The 12,688-nt window shown below is 46.0% G+C and overlaps 1 protein-coding gene across 1 annotated transcript in view; it reads right to left on the reverse strand.

Annotated features, from left to right (window-relative positions):
• Window positions 1-12,688, reverse strand: part of EYA2 (EYA transcriptional coactivator and phosphatase 2) — a 267,714-nt gene that overhangs the window by 59,508 nt on the left and 195,518 nt on the right. Inside the window, 1 exon segment of the mRNA XM_055090855.1 lies at window positions 12,352-12,435. Coding sequence (XP_054946830.1) covers window positions 12,352-12,435 — 84 coding nt within the window.

Here is a 12,688-nt window from a genome sequence, read left to right on the forward strand (position 1 = left end):
CTGGGGGAGACAGCTTCTCAACCTGCTAGTTAAGTGTAAAGGAAAATTGTTCCCATCATTTAGGTTCGCAAGGTGCCCGGGATTTTTTTCCCACCACTTATCATTGTGAGCAGCACCCCCTATATTTACAGCGGACAAAAGAGCTTCTCATTCTAACCCAACCGACAATTTGTTGTAGGTTTTGCACAGGAGATTTGAATCTCTCTTATTTTAATTATCATTATTTTTTTTTTCAGATGCCCTTCAGCATTCGTTGCAAGGTGGGGCTAGAGAAAAAAAAGTTGGCCGAAGTAGTCTGGGGAAGCAGTCGCGTTTGTTAAATTTGGGGGCGGAAAATGAGGAGTACTCAGGAGTCTTAACTAGCTCAGAAACCCTCCACCTAAGTAGAAATGGTCTCTCTCCAAGCAGCCAAGAGCACGGGGCTTCAAAGAAAGTCTCTGCTAATAAGCGCTTTTCTGACAACCCCAAACCATCTCTGAAATATATTTTATGTTGGAAGTAATCCTTTAATGCTCCAGAATACATGAGCAGAGAGGTCTTGGCATGGAGGCCCAGCGGCTCAGGGAAGAACTATTACCAGAACTATTACCGGGGATTAAATCTACAAAGGGTGCCACTCCCCTGCCCACGGGCCCTCCAACTGTCATTCACCTCTAGGACATCTTTGAAAGCATTTCCAATCTCTTCCTCATCCACCCCCGCCAGAATGACAACGGCAGATGTTCGTGGCTTGCCCTTACTGGATGGAATACAGTGACTAGTTAAGTCACCACCCCTGGTCCTACAAAGAAAATAATCATTGCTTGAGTAGGCCAATCAAAGTCATCATTTCTTTATTAGCCACAAAGACTAAATACCTTTTACTTAACTGAAAAGAGAGGCGGGGGGGCGGGGTGGGGGGCCGGGGTAGGCGGGGGGAGGTGGGGATGGAGATTTAAATACAAGGTTTAACCCCCAGTGGGGGAAAGAAATCTCCGACTTCCTCAGAAAATCCTTTCCAAATTGTATTCATCTTGACTTAATCCACATCTACCGAGTGAATTAGGCAGTATTTATTTTGAAAATCTACTTTATAGAGTTCCAAGGACTCTGTTTTCCTTGGGCAGGGCTGACTCCATTTCAGAGCTGGAGGCCGCTGCGAGGGCCCCGGCCAGGCCTTTAAACGTCCAAGGTGCTGGCCTCACATGGTTAACACAATGTAAATAAACACAGCTGAGCCTGGAGAAATTGGAAGGTTTTCTCATTAAAGAAATAAAATAAACAGATGTCCTTAAGCACTTTGGCTTGTGTTTGTCAAAGGATGGAGAGCTCTAGATGTCTGAAAGGCAGAAATGAATTAGAGTCACATCTCAAGGTAGAAGGGGGAAAAAGAAAGAGAAGAATCTGTGGTCCTCTGAATTAACTAATCGTCCTCCAGGGAGGGCACTTTTGATTTGAACCTTAGCAACTTCTACAAATAGTTTTTAACTGCTGGGTCATAAAACCAGGGATTTTATTTCTTCTCAGTTTGTAAAGCAGTAACGGACAGGCCAAGCTGCGTCTCGCCAACTGGATCTGATTGAATCCTGATGGCACTGTGCTGGGTATTGGATTCCGGAATCCGAGCCGGAATCACATAATTACACCCGCTGAGGGATGGGGGAGGACTGTGGCTGGTCGGAGAGGGCAGGGGAGCCCCAGGGGGAGATGTGTAGAGCCAAAATCTGGCCAGGCTCTCTCTGCCCAGTCTCTTCTAGATACACGAAGAGGCTGGCAGGATCCACGAGAAGAGTCGTCACCAGGTGAATTCATGGCTTACAACTTGCCTCACAGACTAATGTGTGAAGGTGTTGAGTTTAAATGTCCATTCTGGTTCAGTACATCTGGGCTGGGACCCGAGACCCTGCATTTTTTTTTTCTTTTCTTTTGTCTGCATCGGGTCGTTGAGGCATGCAGGATCTTTCGTTGTGGCGTGTGGGGCTCCAGGGCGCGTGGGCTCTGTAGTTGCGGCACGCGGGCTCTCTTGTTGAGGCACACGAGCTCAGTAGTTGTGGCGCGCAGGCTTAGTTGCCCCGCAGCACGTGGGATCTTAGTTCCCCAACCGGGGATCGAACCTGCGTCCCCTGCATTGAAAGGTGGATTCTTTATCACTGGATCACCAGGGAAGTCCCGACTCTGCATTTCTAACAGCTCCCTGATGATGCCTGTCCCTGAACCACACTACGAGGGGCCAGGAGGGTTTAAGTTACAACAGGGATCTGGTGATGCGGAGTTTCAGTTCCTATAAGAACCCATCGTGAAGATGTCTGAACATTCAGGCATCCTTAATGCCTTAGTTTGGGTCTCCCCCGTGATGCAGACCCTGAGCCTGGGATTCAGGTGCACGCAGTTTATCTGGGAGGTGACCCCAGGAAGCACTGGTGACCGAGTATGGAAGTGAGGGGGGAAGGGAAGGAAATCAACAGGGGCAGGTCCATGAGCAGGCTGCGGGCTGTCTCCCTCTGTGGACACCTGGGAGACTGCACCCCAGATTGTCACAGGTACTTGCAGAGGAAACCATCATGTCTGTGGGAATGGGGAGGGCTGCAGAGATAAAGGTGAGGCATTAACAGCATCTGCTCCAATGGAAATTCAGTCCCAGCCATTTAACGATGATAATGATGATGTTATTCTATCGCCAAATAATCACATCAAGAAATGAATAACTGCAACTGTATTATGGCAAGCCCTCCATGAGTCATCTCGATAGGGCGTTTCGATCTAGTTGGAAGGCTGGAGAGACCCTCCTAAGGAAGGGACGCTGGATAATCCTATGGCTTCTCTTTTATTTGTTGGAGGAGGGGACGTGATAGGATTTAAACCACATTTAGTGAACAGAATTCCCAGCCATGATAATGGATCCCCAAGACAGATGATCTTTAGGAAATTAGTAGCCTGTGCTTTGTGGGGAGTATGGTATGGTTTCTGAACCACCTGACAAAGCTTGGAAGCTGGGTGGAGGGAACCAGGGATGCCTGTGTCCCACAGTCTACGCAGAGGGCCCGGAAGGCATGGGGACCAGTAACCTCTGCCCCACACATCCCACCTACGCTGGGCACAACCTGGCATTGGCAGGTCACAAATGTAAGTGCCACTGGGGGTGGGGGCAGTGAAGGAGGCACCACGGATCCATAACCCACAGCCCAGGGAGGATGTGTAACTCCAGGGAGTGAAGGGGGCAGAGGTGAGCCCCAGGGCGCATGTCCCGTCAAAGGGTCTCCACTCTTTGAAAACTCAGGCCTGGTGTTGCCAGATCTTCCTATTTTCCAAGAGGAGTGAGATATCCTCCAGGTTTTTAGGTAAAATATCCAGATTTTAAAATATTGGCAATGAATTCAGAACTTAAGGAAATGCCAGGGGATCAACCTGTCTTCAAGCCAGATTTGGCCAGTTTGAAACCTCTTATTTTTTCAGATTGAGCAGGGCCTGGCCCTTTTAAAGGGGCGACCTGGAGGGAAACCCTGGATTGGATCCTGCTTGGGTAGGCATCAAGGATCACCTGGCTCCATTGCAGGTCCCTCACCAGCCAAAGGGTCCCTGACTCCAAGCCTGCCTGGAGGAGCCACTTGCTCAACATTCCACAGCCTCTGCTGAGCCCCTGCTGTGGGCCCAGCTCTGGGTTAGGTCAGGCCAGGCTGGCACCCAGCATCTTGGCCCCGGAGAGACGCTGACAGGCCCCTATCTTGTCATGTGTGTGATTATTTGCTCCCTGCAGGGCAGGCACCTTGGAATCTCATTTCTGCAGTGCTTGCAGCCACACATGTTGAAAACTCCCTACCCACGAGCTATTTATTTGTTTATTCAACAAATATTTATCAAGTGGATGTGCCAGGCACTGCCTGGTGCCAGGGGATGAAGCTATGAAGACATTAGATCCAGTCTGTGTGCTCTTGGAGCTCAGTCAAGCAGAAGAGTTCATGCCAATGGCTTTTAATTTTCACCCTGAGGACATTCACGTGGATCACTGGGGATGCAGTTTAGATACGTGGTTAAGAGCAGTGGGCCACCTCCTGGCTTTCATCTCTTTCAAGGTAGGTGACCTTGGCTGAATTATGCTACCTCTCTGAGCCTCAGTTTTCCAGAGATGGGTATAATAGGAGCAGTCATACCTTATAGGTTTGTGGTGTAAAGCTCAGAGCAGTTCATAAAGGATGCTCGTCACAGCATTGTCTGTGCTGTGGGGGAGCTGGGGGGAGCTTGGGTGTCCTCCCTGGAGGAAGGGGGCATAAGGAAGACGTGGGACCCTGGGATTCAGAGCAGCAGGTGGATGTAGGGTTTCTCACCCACAGCACTATGGACACTTGGAGCTAGATAATTCTCTGTTGTGGGGACTGTCCTGTGCATTACAGGATGTTTAGCGGTATCGCTGGCCTCTACTCACTAGATGCTAGGAGCAGACCCCGAGTCATGACAACCAAAAATGCTTGATGTTGCCAAATGTTGCTTGGGGAGCAAAATCACCTCCAGCTGAGGACCACTGAGTTAGAGCAATGGAGTTGGACACAGGGCAACGTGGAAGGATCTAGGGCCACAGTGCAGAGGGAGAAAAGTGAGAAACAAGGGGTATTTAAATTTCATTTACAGACAGAAGAAATAAATGCACACAAGAAGACAATACGTATTTTACAGGAAAGTAAACAAAAGGCTACACAATCAACTATGGGGAGGGGAGGAGGAAGAGTCCAAATGGGTCTACAAAGAAACATACATTTGTACCCACGTGATACAAGAAAGAGGCCTGCGTGGACAAAGAATGTGAATAACTCAACGTTGGCACTTGAGGTCCTACTCAAAAAAAAAAAAATGTTCACAGTGGAGTACTTGGTATATAGTGAATGCACCAAAAAAAAAAAAAAAAAAGGGGAGAATTTTTTCAAGAGGAATTTGTTAGTTGGCAATAGAGGGAGAAGAGATCAGGTCCCTTCAGAGGGAGACCATGGACGGAAAGTAAGTAAGACATCTCTGGAGCCCAGGGAATAAGGAATCGCTTTTCATTCTTTATCTGCGGTTGGTTCTGCCTTCAAAATATATCCAGGCTGCTGCACTTCTCATCTTCCTTATCTCATCCCTCCTGGTCCAAAAAACCATTATAGGACTGGACTGTTGCAGTAGCCCCCTCACAGGTCTCCCTGCTTCCAGCCTTGCCACCCAATAGCTTCCTTTCCTGGGGAGCAGCAAGAGGGATTCTTTAGAAATATAAGCAACAAACCTCATGGCTCCCACTTCAGAGTAAAAGCTAGTTGAGTTCTACTTGACTTGTTGTGCTCCAACCATGCTAGCATCTTTGTTGTCCCTCAAATCCATCAAACTTCTGCCTCAGGGCCTTTGCACTTGCTGTTCCCTCTTGCTCTTCCACTAGATATCTGTTCCTCCACTTCCTTTTAAGTCTTTATTCAAAATTCAGCTTCCCCATGAGGACTCCTTCCCTGGCCACCTTTTAAAAAATTTAATTTCAACCCCTTTCACCCTGTAATACTTCATATACTTCAAAGGACATCATCAATAAGGGGAAAAGACCAGCCACAGAATGGGAGAAAATATTTGCAAATCACATATCTGATAATGGACTGTTACCCAGAATATATAAAGAACTCTTACAACTCAAAAATAAAAGACAAATAAACCAATTAAAAACAGGCAAAGGGTCCATCGACAGGTGAAAAGATAAAGAAGATATATACACGTGTATACACACACACACACACACACACACACGCACACACACACAATGGAATACTACTCAGGCATAAAAAAGAATGAAATAATGTCACTTGCAGCAACATGGATGGACTTAGAAATTATCATACTAAGTGAAGTAAGTCAGACAGAGAAAAGACAAATATCATATGATATCACTTATATGTGGAATCTAAAATATGATACAAATGAACTTATTTACAAAACAGGAACAGACTCTCAGACATAGAAAACAAATTTATGATTACCAAAGGGGAAAGTGGGATTAGCACCTTTCCCCTTTGGGATAAATTAGGAGTTTGGGATTAGCAGATACAAACTACTATATACAAAACAGATAAACAACAAGGTCCTACTATATAGCACAGGGAACTATATTCAATATCTTGTAATAAACTAATGGAAAAAAATGAAAAATTATATATATATATATATATAAAACTGAATCACTTTGCTGTACACCAGAAAATAACACAATATTGTAAAACGCCTATACTTCTATTAAAGAAACCAATAAACGATTTAATAGGTATTTCTCTAAAGAAGATACTACAAATGGCCAATACGTACGTGGAAATATCATTAGTCATTTGTCAACATAATTAGTCAGAGGAATGTAAACCAAAACCACAAGACATCACTTCACATCCACTAAGAGGAGTATAACCAAAAAGACAGATGATAACAAGTGTTGGTGAGGATGTGGAGAAAGTGCAACACTTACCCTTTGTTTATGGGAATGCAAAATGTTGCAACTACTCTGGAAAAGAGTCCGGCAATTTCTCAAAAGGTGAAACACAGAGTTGCCATATAACCCAGCAATTCCAATCCTAGGTATATACCCAAGTGAATTGAAAACATATGCCTATGCAAAAACTTGTACATGAGTGTTCACAGCAGCTTTATTCATAAAAGCTGAAAACTCAACTGTCCGTCAACTAATGAATGGATAGACAAAATGCAGCATATTCACACACTGTAAATTATGCAACAATAAAAATGAAGTATTGGTATATGCTACAACATAGATGAATTTCAAAAACATTATACTAAGTGAAAGAAGCCAGTCACAAAAGACCACATATTGTGTGATTCCATTTATAAGAAATGTCCAGAAGAGGCAAATCTATAGAGACAGGAAGTAGATTAGTGGTTGCCAGGGGCTGGGGTGGGCGGTGCTGGAGGAAATGGGGAATGATTACTAATGAGTATGGGGTTTCTTTCTGGGGTGATGAAAATGTTCTAAAATTAGATGCTGGTGATGGTTGCACAACTCTGAATATACGAAAAACTAATGAATTGTACACAGTGAAATGGTAGATTTGTGGTATGTGGGTTATTTCTCAATAAAGCTGTTATTAAAACACACACACACACACACACACACACACACACACACACACACACACACACACACACACACACCACACTAGACCTAGAGTTGAGCTTCCAATTGGTACTGAGCTGCCTGGAAGGCAGGGCACTAAAGGAGGAGTCAGGGCTGACCCACTGTGAACCCAGGAAGACTGCTGATCAGTACCCCTTATGAGCCCTTCCTGGCCACAGGCAAAGGCTCCTGACCACCAGGAGCCTTTTGTCTAATCCCAGCTGGAAAAAACAGCTCAGGGACTGCAGGGAGGGGGCGGGGTGGGAGGAGAGGTTAGGAAAGAGGCTGCCAGCAATCACTGGCGTCTCTGGCCCTCCAGGGAACCTCTAATGGATCCACAAGATGTGGGGAGGTACAGCTACCAAAGGGATGCTCTGGTTTTGAGCACTGGGTAGGAAGAGATGGAAAGGAAGTGGAGAGATGACAGCCTTGAGCAGCACATGCCCTGATTGGGAACAGGAAAAGGGCTCAGTTTCTGTTTTAAAAGTCAAACACTCTGTTTTTGAATCATTTCTTAATCATTTTGGCTCTGTTGGTCTTATTTCCCTAAGTAAACACTGAGTCGCTCCATTGGCTGGGACCACAACTGATATGATTTCTGCTTCCTGTACAGTGCTTAACACAATGGCCATGAGCAAAGAGCTGCTGGTCCTTGGTGTAGATGTACAGAGGGTCATGACCTTCAGAGCCCACTTTGGACACACTCCTCACTCCAAGATCCTCACCATCTTCTGGAAAGGGCACTTCAGTTTTCTCTGGGGTACCATCCCTCCCCAGCTCCATCCATTTGGTTGGGATGGAGCTGACCTGCTCCTCTACTCCCTCCATGCCAGGCTCTTGATCTAGGCTGGCTACACAGAGCCACAGAGTTTGATGTATGGATGGGCATTTGACCCAGTTTGAGCCAATGAGATTCAAGCCTGGGAGTTGTGCTGGAATTTGGGAAGTAGGTCTTCTTTTTCAGTTGGGATTTCTGAGAAGGAGTTGCCACATGGAAAAAGTCAGCTGAGGGATGCAGAAAGACCAAGCCCTAAGAACACCGCTTGAGCTTCTGGATCCAGCCCAGGCTGAATCCCATTACCTCTGGGTTTTTCAATTATTGTCATCTAATAAATTCCCTTTGTAGCTTAAACACTCCGTCCTTCAAGCTGAGAGTCCCACTTGATACCAGCTATTAATAATGGGTTCCATGTGGCTGCAGCTATTGGAAGAGCACAAAGAGAAAGAGATGTGGGCCAAAAGTCAAGGCCATGAATTTAAGTTCCATTATGAATACCCTGACTACATAACCTCCCTGTGTCTCAGTTATTCTGTCTGCAGAATGGGGCTCACACTCCTCTACGTCCTCTCCTCTCCTCTGTCTTCCAAGTTTATAGCTGTAGCCCAGACCTCTCTTTGGAGCTTCAGACCCACAAATACAGTTGTCCTCTAGGTGTCTTGAACAGAACGAATTTTATTTTTCCTCAACAATTTTCTCTTTCATTGTTCTCCCTCTTACTAATGGTACTTTGTGCTAGAAAATGCTAGCTGTCCTCTAATATCCCTTCTTCCTTTCTCTCTCTCAGAATAATAGAATCCCTGAATTTTAATAGAGCACATGACTAGACTACATCTCCCAGACTCCTTTGCAGCTGAAGGTAGCCATGTGATCATGTTCCAGCCAATGGCACGTGAACAGAAAACAATTTGTGCAACTTTTGGATCTGGCCCTCCAAAGAGAGGGAAAAAAATTAAAATGAAAAAGAGAGAGGTGGACTCCCCTTTTCCTGCTTCCCCTTCTTACTGGCCGGAATGCAGACATGGGGGTGAGCTACGTTTCATCTTGCCAATGAGGGCAATGCTCCAGGAATGGTAAAGAACAAGATGGAAGGGGGTCTCCAACCCTGGTACTGGATAGCAGCCTTACCAGCCTGAACTGCTTATGCCTGGACTACAAGGTGAGAGGAATAAACTTCTATCTTGGTTAAGCCATGGTTAGTTTGGGTCTCTCTTAGGGTGGCTGGATTTAGGAAAACCAACCAACCAACCAACATCATTACTCACTTAAAAGAGCTGGAGGAGTAGAAAATTCTAGAAGAGGAATAATGATGGAACTGGAGACCTGGGGGCTCCAAGAGCATCTCACCTGAGTTTTCCCTGGACATCCTGGGAACACCGAGAGGCAAGTGCACCTGAGGTCTACCTCTCGTTATCCCCTGGATGACCTCACTCTCTCTGGGCCTCAGTTTCTCCTACTGTACCATGGAGACTAATTGACGTGATGGTCTCCCAGGTCCTTCCAGCTCTGACCTTCAGTGGTTCTGTAATTCTAGGATGGATGTTGAAACTCAGATGCCAATGGGGTCAGGAGTGTCCCCTAAACAGGCCAGGTGGGGCTGTGGATGGGCTGGAGAGTGTATACCCCCGCTAACTGGGCAGCTGCTACTCAGCCCCTGCTGATTGCTGCCACATGGGAATGCAGGATTGCTAGGTTTTCTAATTTTTCAAGAAGACTTGGAAATTGCGATTGTTTTGGTCTGTGCAATCTCCTGATTTTTAAAATGTTGGCGACAAATTCACATTTTTTTGAACACTCTAGGGGCCAAACACAAATGTCTGCAGGCAGAATTTGGCAGGTGGCCCCTAGTTAGGAATTTTTTGTTTTGATACTATTTTCTATCCTACCTACCTTCATTCACCAAATATTTATTCAGTGCCTACTAGGTGGGGGGCACTGTTCTATGCTCTGGGGACAAAGCAATGAACAAAACAGAAAAAAAAGGGCCTGTCGTCATGTTGCTTTCATTCTAGAGGATCATCCTGATTCATTTTCCCAACAAATATGTATTGAGCAATCTGGTCCATGCACTGTGCTTAGTTGGGTTGATAAAAAATGTTCATGGTCTCTGTCCTCAGGGCACATACAGCTTAGAAGGGAGACAGAAAATAAGTGCATAATTATAATATAAATGAAAAACAGAGTTATGGGGAGAGATGCAATTTAGATGGGGGTGGGAGTGGTTAGGAAAGTCCTCTTGGAGGAAGCTACCTGGAAAATGGGAACTGAAAGATAAGTATGATTTAACCTAATATCTGAACTTTCTAGAACATTCTAGATTATAGAAGAAGTTTCCAGTGTGCCCCTCTTCTGTGTCCTCTCAACATGCAGAGGCTTCCTCCTGTTAGGACCTGTGATTCCCAGCCCTAGGGTTTTCATGGGACAGGCCAGGACAGGGAATTAACCCCCCCAGAAAAAGCCCTCAACCCATAATGGAAGGGAATGTGTAGATAAATATCCCAGCACCCTTGCTCCTTGGGGGAGTCAATTCTGAGGTGTGTTCCAGAGTAGCCGGGAGGTCCCCGGTGGTTCTGAGTCCCAGGTGTCTGCAGCCATAGCTATTTACGTACCCTGTACTGGCTGCCTTCCCTTCCCCGCCTCACTTCCCCACTCTGCACTTAGTGCTCCCTGGGATCACCCCCCAACTAAACTACCAGCACTCACTCCTGGTCTCAGGCTCTGCTTCTGGGAAAAACTCAGAAGAGATGGGATAGACGGTGGCAGGTTATGAGGACAAAAAGCAACTCAGGACAAGTAAGAGAAAACAGGGCTGGAGAGTAGGGCAGGAGCCAGCTCATGAAGGGCCTTGGAGGCTGGGCTTAGGGTTTGTCAATGGGGAAGCCACTGACGATTTTTCAGTAGAAGAGAGACCAAGCTTGAATCTTAGGATGACCCCTCTGTAGGGGGCTGGAAAGGGCAAGAGTGGAGACCAGACAGCTGGAGGGGAAGGTGATGGGATTGGAGAGAGCTGGCTGGTGATGTGTGACATGGACCAGGTGCCATGGGGCCCAGAACAGAGCTCTGGGCTTTGTCCCTGTCTTGAACTAGTCTGTAACTTGGTTTAAAGAATGGTAGTGAGACACAGACACAAAAATCTTAGCCTAGACTACAAAGCCCTACGCAATCCATGGGAACTGAATTGTTGCACGAAGCTGTGGAACTTCTCAAAGGGTAAGAAGAGTGAAGGAATGGTTCTTGGGGGGCCGGTAGCTTTATTGGGGTGGTTAAAAACCATAGAACACCCAGACTGGGTGGGCAACTCACTACTGCAGCCCCTTTGGGAAAGCCCAGTTTTTTTGCACTAGCTGCCAAGTCCACTCTGGTGCTTTCAGCAGCTCTGGACTCTGCCATCCTTTACCTAAGCTGTGCACACTCCAAAAAATGCATGCCGGATTTCCCACAGGCACTGCTAGACATATTAACGGCATTCCTCCTCGGCAAGAGATTTCTGCACCACCAACACCATTTTTATATTCTTTACAACATAACGGCAGACGATAAATCTATCTTGCTAATTACACATCCAGCTTGTTATAACCCTCATAAAAAACACGAGCAGCTGGAAAAGCCATGAGGTGATGTCAAATCATATTCCTGGGCTCTAAACAGAAACAGAAATATTTTCCAGGAGCTGGTGAGTCTCATGGTTCCCACTCGTGTGTGGAAGCAGCTGCCAACAGGTCGCTTACCTCGGATGAGCTGACCGTGCGTCTGTCCCCTAAAGCCCCGCCCTGCCACCTCTACCTGTCTCCCTGAAGAGACAGCAGACGTCTGGAGCATCCGCATGTGGTTTGATACAAAGCCCACGGGATCGGCAGGGTTTGGGTTTCAGCGGTTGGGTTCATTTTTGCATTATTAAGGGCGTTTTGACATTTCTTGCATGGACCACCAGTCAACCGACAGCATCTGCCCGGAACTCTAACTGGATGGTTCCCCGACATAATTTGTCGGTGATACATTTGCAAAGCTGTTGCTAAGATCCATGCTGGAGCTGACAAAATGCCTCCCCCTTGTCTCAGAAAAATGGAAGGAAAATTAAATTCATCTGCCGGAGACACTAAAATAAACAACAGGGAAGAAGAAAAGTACTTTACCTTGTTTTTCAGCTAGGATTACTGGGTTTGGCTGAAGCATCTCTTAGCCCTCTTAGGAGGAGGGAGACAGCCGAAGACTACAAGCTTATATCCTATCAAGTGGATGTTGAATGTTTCATGTGTTGGAAGAAAAGGCATGGGAGACAATGGGAGAAGCTAATTAAAATTTCACATGTCAAGGGAAGATTCCATAGGCCTTCCAAAGCCCGGCTGATGCAAAGGGGCAGCTTGTTGGAGAAGCTGTTGTATCAATTGCCCTCACAATTCCCAAGACAAACCAGCTGGACAGACTGTCACGTTGAAAAAAAGAAAAAAGAGGAGACAAAATGGATTCTTACCTTCCCGTATCTGGAGGCAAAAGTCCCCGTGAGTAAGGAGTGAAAAATAATTATTGTCTCATCCAAGTCCCACACGAACACACGCTGTGATGAAAGAGAGGGAGAGAATGGAGACAAATGCACTTGCTTGCATTTGACTTAATGTCTGCAGAAATTAATTCCCTGGAAGGAAAAATATGTCTTGAAAAACATTATCTTTAAGTTATAAAACATGTGACTCACGCATGTATCCTCGAGTCCCCATTCAACCTCAGCTGTGTAAAATATATTCTGATGGCCAATTTTTTGGGTTCCTATCAACCCATAGATGCCAGAACCAAGAAGCCTGTTCTTGCCT

The sequence above is a fragment of the Physeter macrocephalus genome, chromosome 14, assembly GCF_002837175.3.
Source record: "Physeter macrocephalus isolate SW-GA chromosome 14, ASM283717v5, whole genome shotgun sequence".
Lineage (NCBI taxonomy): Eukaryota > Metazoa > Chordata > Mammalia > Artiodactyla > Physeteridae > Physeter > Physeter macrocephalus.